This window comes from Siphateles boraxobius, unplaced genomic scaffold (assembly GCF_051911475.1).
Source record: "Siphateles boraxobius isolate OS27281-9 unplaced genomic scaffold, OSU_SipBor_1 22, whole genome shotgun sequence".
Lineage (NCBI taxonomy): Eukaryota > Metazoa > Chordata > Actinopteri > Cypriniformes > Leuciscidae > Siphateles > Siphateles boraxobius.
In genome coordinates, this window is record NW_027508833.1 from 37972268 (window position 1) to 37988851 (window position 16584).

General features: G+C 37.1%; 1 protein-coding gene across 2 annotated transcripts in view; it reads right to left on the reverse strand.

The window, feature by feature from the left end:
* Positions 1-90: 90 nt before the first annotated feature.
* myo6b (myosin VIb) overlaps positions 91-16584 on the reverse strand; it is a 60903-nt gene continuing 44409 nt past the window's right edge. The window contains exons 28-33 of one of the 2 annotated variants that reach the window (XM_077239999.1): positions 15187-15347; positions 14677-14712; positions 7228-7331; positions 4413-4544; positions 1914-2132; positions 91-1716 (exon numbers count right to left, since the gene is read on the reverse strand). In XM_077239999.1, the coding sequence (XP_077096114.1) occupies positions 1517-1716; positions 1914-2132; positions 4413-4544; positions 7228-7331; positions 14677-14712; positions 15187-15347 (852 nt within the window). In that variant the 3' untranslated portion in view covers positions 91-1516. The remainder of the gene's footprint in view (positions 1717-1913; positions 2133-4412; positions 4545-7227; positions 7332-14676; positions 14713-15186; positions 15348-16584) is intronic. The other variant, XM_077240000.1, reaches the window with a different exon arrangement.

A 16584-nucleotide genomic window follows, 5' to 3' on the forward strand; every position in this document is an offset into this window, starting at 1 on the left:
TTGACTTCAAAATATAACAGTCAGTGTCCCTCAGTAAAAGCTAAATACTCCTAATAACTATTATAAATGTAAAGATCTAAAGATAACACATTTTATATGGGATGTATTTATTTTGGTCTAGTAAAGTGATCAGAGCAACAGTGGCCAGTCAAAAATAAGAAAATCAGAGTACATTTAACCCAGACATCAAATATAAATTGAAGGCAAGAAACAAATATCGATAGTTTGAGATGACACCGTTTCAGTTCGAAGGGGTTCAATGGAGAAAAACATTAGCAAATGAAAAAACAAAGTCTGGGAATAATGACAGCAAGTTGATCAAATGCAGCAATTTGGTCTGTGCCAAACTTTTCAAAATGTTTTGCATGTTATTGCATTTCCCATTACTTCTGTTCTTCAGGCAGTTATTATGACCAAATGAGAAAAAGGGGTCAGAGAAGCGCATAACGAGACACTTCTTAGTAAAAGCTCATTTAAACTAAATATTTCCTTGAGTTGGTACATACATAAATGTAAAAATGAGAACAAATCTACCACACACGCCGACAGAATTCACAGCAAATCATTAACAAAGGTGCCATTATCACTTCACTGAACAGAAATGAATATGCCCTTTAGCATATCACCATGATTTAAGTACAAAATTGCTGAGCAAAACCATGCACGACAACCATGACTATCCTTTTTATGAACTGAAGCCGCTTTTAAATGCATCTATAAAATTCATTATCAAATATATGTAAAGGCAATATCTGATGGTGCATATCTTTGAAACCATAACAACTTTGAAAATATCACAACCTAATGTATTCCAGTACATGTTCCTCATTAGCATTTCCCACTATCATCTGATTAGATTAAAGATACTTAGACTAGTTATTCAATGTATTCAAATATTAAATGTTGCTCCACAATAATGACCATTTAAATCCTATAATAGAATTTTATTTTTAAAAGGTGAAGTGTGTCATTTCTGCGGCACTAGATAACAGAACTGTGGAAAAAGGACTGAATACCTTCCATTTGTCGGACAAACAGATGGTCCCACCCCTAAACCCACAACATTGGTTAAGCCAAAGTTGCTCGAGCTGAACATGGAGCAACATTTTTAGGGGAATGTCTGATCATAGTTATCTTATTTTAAAATGCAACAAATGACACCCATCACAGAACTGTATATCGCTACACTTTGAAATGTGTCCTTTTGTAAAGATTAAACCTAGTGTATTTTAGGTTTACATGAGTCTAACATTTTAATAACATCCCTACCAAATGATATATGAATTAGGTCTGAATATCTTAAGGCATCTCTGAGCAACAGGTTCAAGAAAGGCTCAGTATGAAAACTGGTTTCTACGCTCACAGCAAAATGAAGAACAAACAACAAACAAAAAGTAAATTAGACAGTAATTGCTTCCACTGGAGTTGTACAGCCCTTTGTTTTAGCTACACCACGTTACCATCTACATCTACACGTGCATAGATAATGTGGTCCAGGAGGAGAAACGGGCGATGTTCACTTGAGAAGGTTCTGGAGCATGGCGGTCGCGTAGGTGGGTCTGGCCTGCTTGCTTTCAATGGCGTTCCTAAGGTATTGGATTCCGCCGCATCGCTCCCAGATCTCCTCAAACTGGCGGGGGAGGATCTCCGCTCCACGTTTTCGCGTGAGCCCGGTCTCCTCCAGACTCAGCTCGCACATCTCCATGTCGTCCTTACCTGGATACAGCAAAAGTTAAAGGCACCACGCTATGCTTAGGTGCACACCTCACATCCACGGATAAGAGTTGCATTTTCCAGTAAAGCTTTCAGCTATTTTATCTTTCAATTACGAAGAATTCATTGTTCACAGTAGAGGGAAATTATTGTTTTATTTGATCAAAACATTAGTTAGTACTGAGGAAGGCCGATGGTACCTGCTACCAAGAGGATCGGCTGCTTGTCTGGATGAAGCTCCATCTGCCTGGCGATCCAGGGCCCATCAAAGTGAGCGTACCACCAGCCTTTCTTCTTGTTCTGGGGGTCTTTGTACTGATCTGCAGGCCTTATGAAGGGAATGCGGAAGTAACGTTGCTGTCGGTTCATTGCGATCTCTTGCTGCCGGGCTGGGACAGGTGGAGCAGGGTTCTGCTGGGCTGAAGAAATATAACAGAAAATATTACAATATTAACGATATTTTAAGTCTTTCTAAACTAATTCTGATAGTGGAGCTTGTCCATTCAAAACTTGGCGCCATGATGTTGGGATAAGTTGCAATACAGTTGCTAAGGTGTTCTGAGTCATTTTAAGCATGTTGCTATGCACTTGTTCTGAACGGTAGAGATCAGAATAAATGGACCTACCCACAACTTTCAAGTTTTGTCCCACTCCTGTTGCAAAAGCCTGGTAGAGATCTACGTACATGGACTTTCAGTGTCCCTTATTCTATTTTATTCCAATATCCCCCACACACAACAATTCAGACATCACCTTGTTGCTTTCCTTCCAGCCGTGTACAATCAAAAAAACACTGATAATATCCAACCCTGCACCAGTAAACCATTTATGTTTTTAGCTAAATAAAGGAATAATACGATATAAAGGAATAAAACAATGATATAAATAAAATTCAATTTTATATTTAGATTAATATTTTGTGGGACACCCTTGAGTCATGTCTTTCTCCTGCTTTCCATGTACACATCAATATCTTCCCTTCCACACACAGTAATTCAGAACTTGCTTTGCGCCACATTCTGTAGCAGCTCAAAAGCTCACTCCCAAGGCTCCATTACCCCTTGCCAATGGTTTTTGGTTCTTGTGCCAGACTTGAGAACTGAATGGTGAAATATGTTAAATGGCTTTGGTTGATCTTGATTCCAAAATTCATGAGACATCAGTGGGTTAGTTAGAATGTTTTGAAGCATCGGAAATACATTTTGGTCCAAATATAACAAAAATTTGGACTTTATCCAGCATTGTATTCTCTTCCGGTTCTGTTGGGGATCCGCGTTCACGAGTCCGCAGTGACGCTGATGACGTAAGACGCTGCTGACGTGTATCTGGTGCTTCCGTGTATTCGGGTTCAAATAAATATGGCTGGGCAAAAAAATGCAAGTCTTCCTCTGTGTGGAAATCCTTAGACATGTTTGTGAAGATTGTTTTGTTTCCAGCGTGCGTCTCCCTCAGACTGTAAACGAAGCTCGGGAGCACCAGACACACGTCAGCTCGTCTTACGTCAGCAGCGTCACTGAGCGCGGATCCACAACAGAACCGGAAGAGAATACAATGCTGAATAAAGTCGTCGTTTTTGTTATTTTTGGAACAAAATGTATTTTCGATGCTTCAAAAAATTCTAACTAACCCACTGATGTCACATGGACTACTTTGATGATGTCTTTATTTCCTTTCTGGACAAGGACAGTATATCGTTCATACAATTTCAATGGAGGGACAGAAAGCTCTCGGACTAAATCTAAAATATCTTAAACTGTGTTCTGAAGATGGTCTTACGGGCTTGGAGCAACATGAGGGTGAGTCATTAATGACATCATTTTCATTTTTGGGTGAACTAACCCTTTAACAGAATGTTCAAAAGGGACCATCTAAATAAAGTGTTACCCATTCATGTACTTAGCACAAATGGTTTGTTCAAATCAAATCTTCATATCAAACCATCTATTTATACTGTATGCTCAAAATACATACCAAGTCCGTCATAAACGGAAATAGGCATTTTAAATCCATCATCCCTAAGGATCAAACAGATTCAGAGGTTGGCATAATGTCAAGAAAGTTCTCAGAGAGGTTCTCTGCACTTTAATATTGACTTTGTAAAGCCAGAAGCCTGATTTCATCTCTCGAAGTGAGGCTGCATAAGCCCCATGCACCTGATACAAACACTCCACTGTTTGAAGCTAAGACACATCTGAGGATTTGACAACAAGAGAGGCAGAGAGTTTGAAGTGAACCTGCAGGTCACGCAACTCTAAATCTTCTGTTTGTTCTGCACGAGCAAACACTTTAAAAAGCACAAAAGTCTTCCAGCAACCAAACACAGTGATGTGCCTTTCAAGCAGGGAAATAAGCGAGAAGTTTGATTTCCTTGAAACGGCAGTGGGTGCCTTTAGATGTGCTTCAAGCAGTCTGCATTATGTGCATCACAATTCTAACGCTAGTCACAAAATGTGCTGCAAAGAACTTGAAAAGAACAACAAACAATAGTGAACACTCATCCTAGAGAAACAGCTGCAACACACACACACACTCACATAAGATAGAAGTTCAGAGTATCGGTCCAGAATAAATATTATGCTGAATCACATTCGCCATTACAAATGAAATCATCAGCTACACACGACTGCACAGAGCAATTTGTATTCTGTTGTCCCGCCACCATGCAGACTGTTCTCTTGGGGAAACAGATCATGTCTTACCATAATCAGTGACCGATTTGGGAGCCCTCATCTCTGTATCTGTATTTCGTTTCTTGTTCTTTGATTTCCAGGCATGGTACACCTTCAGACGTCGATGAAATTCTTCTCGACACGCCGCCAGTAACTCTATATCTACAAGGGTGAGAGATCATACAGTCAGTACTGCATTGCATTGTCACGCACAGGGTGTGAATTACACAATGGCCTTGTGTAAGGGGGGGGGGACATACTATATATATATATATGTATATATACACTACAATAGTAAATGAAGCAACCTTCACGTGCAATAAACTGCGTGCTCCTATTTCAGTGTTGTTGTTAAGTTGAGGATATTTTCAAGAAAGTTTTCAGTCAAAGCTAGAAAGGTATCTTCATATTTACTGTTAAAGCTTCATATTACAGGTCGACTAATGTCAGATGGCACTGCCATTCATAAACTAGATTGTGGATAGTTTTTGCATTCAATGCATTTATTTGTATACTTGTTGATTATTTTTCTGTTTTCAAAAGAAAAATACCTGGCCACTAGAATGCAATAATTACAGTGGATAGCATAAGTGAACACACCCATGCTAAAGTTGACTAAAAAGAGGAATAAAAAATCATCTTTTGGAATTAGATCTTAATGCCTTAATTTAAAAATGAGGAAAAATCCAACCTTTAAGGACACCAATTTTCTTTGTGAATGAATAATGTATCGTAAATAAATAAATGTTCTTCCTTAAAATACGGGTTGCATAAGTCAGGACACCCCTATGTTAAATTCCCATTGAGGTAGGCAGATTTTTATTTTTAAAGGCCAGTTATTTCATGCATCCAGGATATTATGCATTCTGATAAAGTTCCCTTGGCCTTTGGAATTAAAAAAGTCCCACATTATCACATTCCCTTCACCATACCTAGAGATAGGCATGGTGTTATTTCAGTTAGGCTAATAGCTGGTATGATTTGCATTGAGAGATGATCTTATAGAAAGTTCCCAATGCCAATCTCTAGATATGGTGAAGGGAATGTGATGATGTGGGACTTTTTTAATTCCAAAGGCCAAGGGAACTTTATCAGGATGCATAATCTCCTGGATCCATGAAATAACTGGCCTTTAAAAATAAAAATCTACTGCCTCTATGGGAATTTAACATAGGGGTGTCCTGACTTATGCAACCTGTATTTTAAGGAAGAACATTTATTTATTTAAAATACAGTATTCATTGTTCCTTAACTCAAAAATATGCATTACACCTATGAAAATATATTTTTATAAAATTATAGGATTTTTAGATTTACAAATTAAATCTTAAATTATAAATCTATGAATATTTTTTATTAAAATCTTAACGATTTTAAAAATTAAAGATTTTTAATCTAATTAAAGATTTTTAATCTAATTAAAGATTTTTAATTTATGCCTTTTTAGAAGCTTTATTTGTCATTAAGCTGCCGTTTTCAATACAAAAGTTAATTTTTATAGGGAATGTCAAGCTAAATGTACAAAAAAATTCAACATACTATCATAAAAGTTGTCCATACGACTTGTGCACTTCTGAAGCTATACGATAGCTCTGAGTAATCTTGCGCTCCGCCATTCGTTCTCAAATCTCGTTAGTGAATGCACATTCAGGCTTTGAATATTCATGACCAGAAATGAGATTTGAGAGCTACAATAGAGTGAGGCTTCACCGAGGTTTTCAGTGAATAGTGACTTTAAATCCAGTGACTAATTAGTCCACAAGAATATTTATGGTGGTTTTTGGTCATTTTTGGAACTTGATGGCCCGTGATCACTATATATATTTTTTGTTGTGAAAAGGAACATTCTGCCAAGCATCTTGTGTTTCATAGAAGAAAGAAAATTATATACACAAATGTGTGTTTCAGTTTCTGGTGTGAAAAGATGGAATTTTCTAGAAAATGATCTAAAATGTTGTTCAAACATTCTACAATTTAAATACAAGTATAAAAAGAAGATACTTAATTTATATAAAGAAAGATGAATGTGAAAATTGATGATAAATTATAACAACAATGGTCTCGTTGTTGTTTTTGTTGCTAGAGTTGTCATCATTGCATCATTGTTGTTTTTGTTTGTTTAGTCTTGTGTAAGCAGAATTAATAATAATTTTTAAAAAATTAAAAAGAGAGAGAGAAAAAAAAAGTGTTATCTTTTGTCATGTCGGTGAGGCCATCTAATTTGTACTTTTTTTAAATTATAAGAATGGGGTAGGAGTTTATAAGATTTTTTCCTTCATCCTACTCCTGTTCTTCTTGTCATGGAATGTACTTTTGTTGTGTTTGTTGGATTTGTTAAATTGCTGTTGTGGCATTTCGCGTTGCATTACCATGAAAAGAGAATACATAAATAAATTAAATGAAATATATGTTTAGAATGACATGAGGGTGAATAAATTGACAGAATTTTCATTTTAAAATCTATAAAGTCTATAAACACCTGAAAATTAAAGCAACATGACAGACCAGAAAGTAAAAAAGGAGTGAAGTCCTTGTGTTTTATGGTTAATCTAAATAAATAAATAAACAAAGAGATCTCCAAATAAAAAGATAGCATTTATAATTAATTAATTCTTAAATAAATAAATAAATAAATAATGGAGTGAGAGCAAGCTTTCCAAATCATTCACTTTGAAAAAGCCGTACTGCGGCAATCTCTAATCATCATGCTTGTTCCCAATCTTCAAAATATCACATGCTAGTGTCTCCATCTCACAAAATAATACATGTTAGTCTCCAAAATGACATGTTTTTTTTGGTAAGCAGGAAGTTCTGAGATGGGATTGAGGGGACTGATTGCTCTTACCACAGGAGGTGTTGATGGCGTCTCGCAGCTCAGCGTACTTCCACTTGCTCAGGTCGTACTTCTTCACTCCAGCTGCCACCTTGTTGGCCTGCACCTGCGCACCCCTGAGATTGCACAGAGGAAGTTTTTCAATTTTGAGTTTTTCTTAGCTTCATATCTCTCCATGGGAAAAGGTTCTGATCGTTCACCTAAGCTCCTGTTACCAGCTGCTAAACGTTCCCTAGGCTACAGCACAATCAGATGATTAATTGGCCTTCTACTTACCTGGAAATACATTCTCTCTGAAACTTGTAATGACATGGAAATAGCACGGATCATGCTAAATTAACACCTCACTGAGCAAATTAGATACAGCCATGGCAACACTGTGGTGTAACAGTGAGGATGGTTAATGGCGGTTAACGGTGAGCGAGGGAAAGGCCACATGTGAGCTTTGCTTTGAAGGGTTTTTGCAGTCCTGACTCCCACGGTGCAAGGAGCTCCAAGCCTATCAGAGCAGGGATTGTCTTTTTCTTTACTAAAGACGCACAAGGTCTGTGAGGATCTATGGGACAATGGCCCAAACATAACCACCCTAGAGCTATGGCTCTAATCACTAAATCCAACATCATTAAATCCAACCATTTCAAAGTTTGTGTATTATGTGATCACGACTGTGAGCATGGGGATTTCTGATATGGTTTCAGATGGTCCTGGGTGGCCAAAGACAAAGTAAACAGCTGGTGATACCAATGCCACTTTTAGTAGAATGTTATGTGGTTGCTAAGGTGTTCTGATTGGTTGTTATCATATTGGCTAGTGTATAAATGTCCTTAGAGATTGTTGGCTTGTTGCTAGAGTGTTCTGGGTGCTGCTCAGGTATTGCTACTGTTGGTGGTCGTTGTGTTTATTAATGTGTTGCTAGGGTGCTAAAGGCTGGAATGCACTACATGACCTTTACAATCTGTTTTAAAAACAGTTTTTAAAACACTGGGCATCATACACTTGCCAACTAGTTATAGACCGGGCCTAAAAATAACTTTTTACCATACCTGCCCGTGACCATAAATATTGTTTTTGTAAGCCATGAAACTGTTTTTGCAGTTTCAGGTACAGAAATGTAATAATCAAATGTAAAATAATCACATCATAGTCTTTCACTGTATAAATTAAACAGATGAATTCGTATTAAAGTAAAACGTTGTTCAGACAAGAGCAGCGAGTTATTTTCTCTTTGTCTTTTGTTGTTTGATTAACATTAACGACACCCATAGCAGCAGGATTATAAGACTGCTGTCACTTTAAAACCTACACGAATCCAATATATGCTACTTAAATAGTTGAGAAAGAAAATGCATGTGTACAATATGTTAACATAAGTTATAACCGACCATGTTTACTAGGATACTTTGTGTGAATTTGTTTTAAGCGCAGGACGACTCAATTCAGTTTTCGCAGATGAATTGAGTTCCCTTTTGAGTCTTCTTGCGCTTAAATTGGCAAGGCTTAAATTTTCGTGACAGCGCTGTGCTGGCCCGTCAACTGTTCCGAGCGTCATTAACGTTTGTTCAGGTTCATGTTCTCACAAGATTCACAAGATTGGATTGTTAGAATTCATAAAAATGTTACCGGCCAACTGGCGATTGAGACAGTTTCATATACTCATTAACACCGATTTTTACTCACATTTGGCACTTGGCGAGTGTTCATCTTAGGCCTGAGCATCATACACTAAATGACTGAGGATAACACGCTACCAAACTTTCAAGTCATTACGAACAGAACAAATTCACTCAGAAACACATGCCTTTTTGCTAGGAGATGTGTGAAAATGGAAACAATATGTGTTCGAAAATCGGCTCAAAACATGTTTGATATCTTACGAATGGATGGCATCAAACTTTGAAGCTAAAAAAATAATTTAAAAAATGGGGTTTGTGACCATCACTACACGATTTTTTGTGAAATCTGTCAACTAAAATCTGCAGACTGGCTCTGACTTTCGGCAACTAGCGTCAACTTGTCCAGACTGTAAATCGGGGCGAAAGTTGTGTAGTGTATTCAAGCCTTGATTGTTCTAAGTGGTTGTTAGAGTGTTACTAGGGTGTTGTGTGTACTAGTAACCATATATGGTATAATGGTATGAGGAATAATAACGATTATTTAATAAGCACCCCTAATGATGAACTCTCATAACCGTATGAGAGATTGTTGTTTGTTTAGGTGACTTCAATATCAAGCTAATCATTCCCAACCTACTTAAGAAAGACATGTGATCTCCTGAGCCAAAGCATACCACAGAAGACAATTATTCCAGTACCTGAGGCCAAGATTTAAAGCCATGAAGTGATGATGTCACTCTAGTCTTAAAGCAAACTTTCTCATATAAAAGCAGTGACAGGTGTCCCAAAAGAGACTGAGGGTTGTCAGTGTGAGCAGTGAGTATGAGGAGGAGCTCTCGCATGGCTGAACATGGGGACACTCTGTCGACTCTGACAGCTGTGAAGAGCAAAGCTGCTTAACGGAGACCCTGCGAGAGAAGTCACTGAACCAGCAACCTGCTGATTAACCCACTCATACAGGTGTAAGTGGAGAGCTAACACACACAGACAAACAGGAACAGAAGAGAAATGTTAACATTAGCGCTGGGGATGCTACTCATAATTCAAAATAGTCCAACTACACTCAAGCAAACATTTTTAAAAAGTAGTTACTGCACTACAAATTAAAAACAAAAAGCACTGAACAACATTAAAGCTATTTAAGGTGGAAATACCTTTAAAAATATACAGTGGCCCAAAACAATTCAGTCACAGTCAACGTGCATGCGTCGTGGCGCTCTCGTGAATCAAGTCAGAGGCCCGCAGAGAAGAAAATGATTAGTTGAATAAAGTTGTTATTTTTGTTGTTTTTTGCACACAAAGTATTCTCGTCGCTTAATAAACTTACGATTGAGCCACTGTAGTTACTTGGACTATTTTAACGATGTCTTTACTAACTTTTCAGGCCCGGCAGATGCAATTACATAGCAGCTTATAAAGTGAGACAGCTCTCAGATTTCATCAAAAATATCGTAATATGTGTTCTGAAGATGAAAGAAAGTCTTACGGGGCTGGAACAACATGAGGGAGAGTAATTACTGACAGAATTTTCATTTTTGGGTGAACTAACCCTTTAAGACAGTTAATACAGGTTTTATATTCATTGATCTGAGCCTCACTGACATTTGTCTCACATTTCTCACATTTGAGGATAAAGTTCATCTCTGTGAAAAAGAAAGCCTGCAATACTCAAAATAGTTTGTATTTGTGTACATGAACGTGTGTGTGTGTGTGTGTGTGTGTGTGTGTGTGTGCGTGTGTGCGTGTGTGTGTGTGTGTGTGTGTGTGTGTGTGTGTGCGGATGCAGGAGTACGCATGTATCCACGCACGCACAGGTCCGAGTCCTTTATTTTTGCAAGCCCACATGTATGTATGTGAACATGAATATGATGAAGTCACTCCTGAACACTAATTGTTTCTCTCATATTCGACTCCCCCATTCATTTTCAATGGGCAAGCAATATAAGCTCAGATCAATGAGGCCTACGATCAATCAGTTTCAAGAGTAAATGCAAAACCTGTCCTAATTTAAAGAAAACAAGTTGACAAAAAGATTGAATCCAATATTTCATGATAAAATAGCATAAGAGATTTATAAGCTATTTTTTGTAGGCCAAAAATGTTTTGGTCAAAAATCCATTTTAGTCCAATACAATAACATTAACTAGCATTTTCAGGTATGGAAAAAACCTCTCCGGGCCAGGACACAGCCTGAGGGTTAAGGCATTCAGTTACTAAAGCATTCAGTAGAAAATAGAGTATGTAAAATTATGCGAAAGCAGTGAACTAATCAGTCTCTAAAATAAATGCGAAATAAAAGTAGTTAGTGTTACGACTCTATGGTTTGTATTTTGTTATCTCTCTGTTGTTTTGTGAATCTCTCAGTGTGTCTGTCTAGGAATGTCATCTGATTCGTTCCTGGCGGATGACTGGAACGCCAGCTGCCCAATGATTGATGCTCGATCCTGATTCATGCAGCGTGTTTTAAAAGACATGTCATCACTTCCTCTAGAGAAAGGAGAGATCTTGTGTTTTGAGCAGAGAGGGTTTGTGATTTGAGTGTTAAGAGTATTTGAGTGTTTAGAGTATTTGAGTGTTAAGAGTATTTGAGTGTTAAGAGTATTTGAGTGTTTAGAGTATTTGAGTGTTTAGAGTATTTGAGTGTTTAGAGTATTTGAGTGTTAAGAGTATTTGAGTGTTAAGAGTATTTGAGTGTTAAGAGTATTTGAGTGTTAAGAGTATTTGAGTGTTAAGAGTATTTGAGTGTTAAGAGTATTTGAGTGTTTAGAGTATTTGAGTGTTAAGAGTATTTGAGTGTTAAGAGTATTTGAGTGTTTAGAGTATTTGAGTGTTAAGAGTATTTGAGTGTTTAGAGTATTTGAGTGTTTAGAGTATTTGAGTGTTTAGAGTATTTGAGTGTTTAGACTATTTGAGTGTTTAGACTATTTGAGTGTTTAGAGTATTTGAGTGTTTAGAGTATTTGAGTGTTAAGAGTATTTGAGTGTTAAGAGTACTTGAGTGTTAAGAGTATTTTAGTGTTAAGAGTATTTGAGTGTTTAGAGTATTTGAGTGTTTAGAGTATTTGAGTGTTAAGAGTATTTGAGTGTTAAGAGTATTTGAGTGTTTAGAGTATTTGAGTGTTTAGAGTATTTGAGTGTTAAGAGTATTTGAGTGTTTAGAGTATTTTAGTGTTAAGAGTATTTGAGTGTTAAGAGTATTTGAGTGTTAAGAGTATTTGAGTGTTTAGAGTATTTGAGTGTTTAGAGTATTTGAGTGTTAAGAGTATTTGAGTGTTAAGAGTATTTGAGTGCTAAGAGTATTTGAGTGTTAAGAGTATTTGAGTGTTTAGAGTATTTTAGTGTTAAGAGTATTTGAGTGTTAAGAGTATTTGAGTGTTAAGAGTATTTGAGTGTTAAGAGTATTTGAGTGTTTAGAGTATTTGAGTGTTAAGAGTATTTGAGTGTTAAGAGTATTTGAGTGTTTAGAGTATTTGAGGGTTTAGAGTATTTGAGTGTTAAGAGTATTTGAGTGTTAAGAGTATTTGAGTGTTTAGAGTATTTGAGTGTTTAGAGTATTTGAGTGTTTAGAGTATTTGAGTGTTAAGAGTATTTGAGTGTTAAGAGTATTTGAGTGTTAAGAGTATTTGAGTGCTAAGAGTATTTTAGTGTTAAGAGTATTTGAGTGTTTAGAGTATTTTAGTGTTAAGAGTATTTGAGTGTTAAGAGTATTTGAGTGTTAAGAGTATTTGAGTGTTTAGAGTATTTGAGTGTTAAGAGTATTTGAGTGTTTAGAGTATTTGAGTGTTTAGAGTATTTGAGGGTTTAGAGTATTTGAGTGTTAAGAGTATTTGAGTGTTAAGAGTATTTGAGTGTTTAGAGTATTTGAGTGTTAAGAGTATTTGTGTGTTAAGAGTATTTGAGTGTTTAGAGTATTTGAGTGTTTAGAGTATTTGAGTGTTAAGAGTATTTGAGTGTTAAGAGTATTTGAGTGTTAAGAGTATTTGAGTGCTAAGAGTATTTGAGTGTTTAGAGTATTTGAGTGTTAAGAGTATTTGAGTGTTAAGAGTATTTGAGTGTTAAGAGTATTTGAGTGTTTAAAGTATTTGAGTGTTTAGAGTATTTGAGTGTTTAGAGTATTTGAGTGTTAAGAGTATTTGAGTGTTAAGAGTATTTGAGTGTTTAGAGTATTTGAGTGTTTAGAGTATTTGAGTGTTAAGAGTATTTGAGTGTTAAGAGTATTTGAGTGTTTAGAGTATTTGAGTGTTTAGAGTATTTGAGTGTTAAGAGTATTTGAGTGTTAAGAGTATTTGAGTGTTTAGAGTATTTGAGTGTTAAGAGTATTTGAGTGTTAAGAGTATTTGAGTGTTTAGAGTATTTGAGTGTTAAGAGTTTTGAGACTGAGTACTGTTTGTTTGTTTTGAAAGCTGTTCGTATCTGAATATCCTCATTGGTATATTTGACCCTTTGCCTGATTACCGACGCTGATTTGGACTGCCCTTTTCAGTTTGTTTGCCAGATTGTAAATATATAGATTTTTGAGAAAGTAGGGAGCTTGACGCCATTCTTTTCTTTTATTGTAAACTGTTTGAACTCTGTTTTTGGTTAGCGAGTTAGGTTTAGATTGTATTCTCATTTTCTTTTCTTTTTGGTTAGGGTTTAGGAAAGAGGTTTAAAGACAAGGTTGTTTTTATTTGTTATTTTGGCTTGGTCAGCTCCTGAATCATAAGTCCCAAATTATGAAAAATAAACAACTTTTTGTTCTAAATTCTTGCAAATCATCTGTCTCTTTCAGTATCACCACTTCTTCTAGTTAATTACTCCGCAGCACCAATGCCATATGGGGCACTTCCTAAGTGATGTGTAGAGACCAAACAGGCTAATATTTTATTGTGACAGATTTCCTTCTGCTATGAACTAATGGAAACTGATGACTCCAGATGACAGTACAAGAAAGAGAATCATAAACGCACTGCAACAAAACCGCATTTCTCCAACACTAAACACTTTGAGAGTTTCTTTCTTGAGGGCCATTATCCAGACCTGAAAATGTCCATGCTGAGAGCTTGTATACAATTCCTATGAGCAGGTGCTGTGCTTGCCATGCATATATTCAACATATTTTTTGAGGCAACATAAGTAAATGGAAATAGGGTTGTTGAGGTCCCAAGGAAACAAGACTGAAATGGACTTATAAGAGACCTTTAGAAGCTCCCAAACACTCGTAATTTCTTGGTGTTTCAGTATTTTTTCTTTTCTTTTTTGAGAAACCAATCTACAAAAAAGGAAGGAAGTTCCTTCTGAGGAAGTTTGACTATAAAAGAAAGTGTTTCCCAGTTCATTGCTAAATATGACTTTTTTGTGAATTTTTGTGCCCATTTTATCATTCATCAAACAAGATAATTGTAAATCTGTTATTTAGAAAAGTTCCTCAAAAGCTATACAATTTGAGTTATCATTCATCAAAAATACTGCAGGCTGAGTTACATGCCAAAGTTTAATATGTAGTGTTAGGGGTTTGTTCAAAATATGAACTTACAAACACCTTTTTGTTTTTTTTTAATGTAAAAAAATCCCAAAGGACTACATTTGTGTGTCCTTGATTTCATTTGTAGGCAAAAAAATAATAATTCTACAAATATAACCACGTGCTAAGTCTCTATTTAATCCAAGAATTCATTCATGTATGAAGTATTTAGGTTAATATCAAAACTAAGAATTAGCCCATTGTTTACCGTGACTTTCTATGAGTAATCCTCTATCTAGGTTGTGGTGAGATTACGGGGACAGGACGTGACTGTGGGTGAGTCTGGTTAGACTGAACGAAGTGGAAAATCAGGGGGATAACGGGCCTGTTCTACAGTATGTCTTACATCTCTGTGAAGAACCAAACACCTGTCGTACCATCACTGGAGGGGAGAGGAAGCACAAAAAAAGAGGTTTGGATGACAACACGGTCTTCTTAGCACCAAGTTAGCATATGTAATAACATCAAAAGAGCCTTTTATTTTATTATACATAAAGGCGACAGTTCTTTGTCCACCTCCATTAACTAAATGAAATATGACTCCCGAGTGCTGCACCACAGGCATCTCGTGTTTCTGTTTACCTGCTTTTGTAGAAACACGAGTTGGCCGCATTAAAAATGATTCATGGCATTTATGTAACGCTGTCTGGCAGAACCTTGTTCTTTGTTTGTTGTTTTGTCGCAGCTCGAGACCATACAGGCTCTTTTCAGATGGAAATCCCCATATAAAAATATCGCTGTTTTATGAATGGTAACATTCCGGCGTGGAGTCTTTCTTTGTATGATTTCACCCGGTGACGCTGCTTGAGATGTCGACTTTATTATTATTATGGAGCGCGTGTGTGTTCGTGCATACCTGCGCAAGCTGGGGTCCAATTGGGCTTCATCCTGGATGAGTTCTGCCTCGCTCTGAGCGATCCTCATGGCCAACTCTCTGTCCCTCCTTTCCTGCTCCAACATGGCCTGTGTCTGAGTCTCTTCCTCTCGATCCAATGCCAGCTGCATCTCAAGTTCAGCCTGGAACAACATAGATCCCCACAAATCAATAATACGCACACACAATCTCAACACCTTTGGCATTTACCACACCTGTGGCTTCGTTCTGTTCCAACTCGATGGAAACACAGAGACACAAGAATTCAAATGGGTGCCGTTGGGGGTGCCAACAGTAATGACCACATATTTGAGCTCGGAGTGTTGAACTGTGGTGGGCCAAAGAATCCCAATGAGATTGACAATATCCCAGTTTAAAAAAAAGGCTTTTGGATGCCTGTTTTCTGGTGTCCTCGAGCAAAAACTTGTTTGTGGGCCAGTTTCACTACACAGATGCTGATTGATTAGCTTCATCTAAATGTTGCTGATAAGCAGCCAGCTAGACCAGCACTAAACCAGGACTCAACAGCATAACCCAGCCTGGACCAACATGGATATTCAAGACCCAAAGCAGACAGGACATGTTGAAGAACTTGTTTCCTTTCTTAAAATAGCCAATATCTTTTTTTCATATCCATGAAACATAACATGCTACTTGGAACATTCGACACAAAAATTTGGATATGCCCATGATTGCTAGATGAAGATTTTTTTTTGTTGTTGCCATTTTCCTGAAAGAGAAAGTCATTTTAAAAGCCTATACCTGCTAAATCCCTGATGTTGCTGACTTTCAGGAGGGCTGCGGAAGCTTTTTGGTCATAACATTTCACTGTCCAAAAACATGATGATATTTAAGGCTGGCTACAGAATTCCCTCAATCTCCCCATCCAGTGGCGTCTGGTACATTTGAGGGAAGAGAGATTAGCAAGGTGGCCCTGCCCTAGACACACTGTAACCCATCTATAGCACTGCCCACTGAATGGATATAAAGCCATTACACTGCTGCTGTGTGCTAAGGTATGATTAGGCATATAAACGAAGCTGTACTGCAGCCAGCCGGCCTGAGATTCTACGTCTAGACTGTGTTAAATTAAAAGAAAAAAAAAGAAGAAAAGATTAAAAACAAATAAAATGAAAAGCATGGTTTTAGATGTGTAAGAACAGTCTGGGAGAGAGTCCAGCAGCTTGGTCCAAAAGCATAGGTAAAACAGAGCAAAGGAGTGATAGAAGAGAAAAGCTTAGATGGAACATTTTCATCAGAGAAAACCGTGGAGAGAAAGAAGAATGATGCAGGCACTATTCTGAGGAAAAAGCAAGGCATATCTAATGCCCATTTATACAAAGACATAAATATATAGAGAGGGTTACAGCACACACTGGT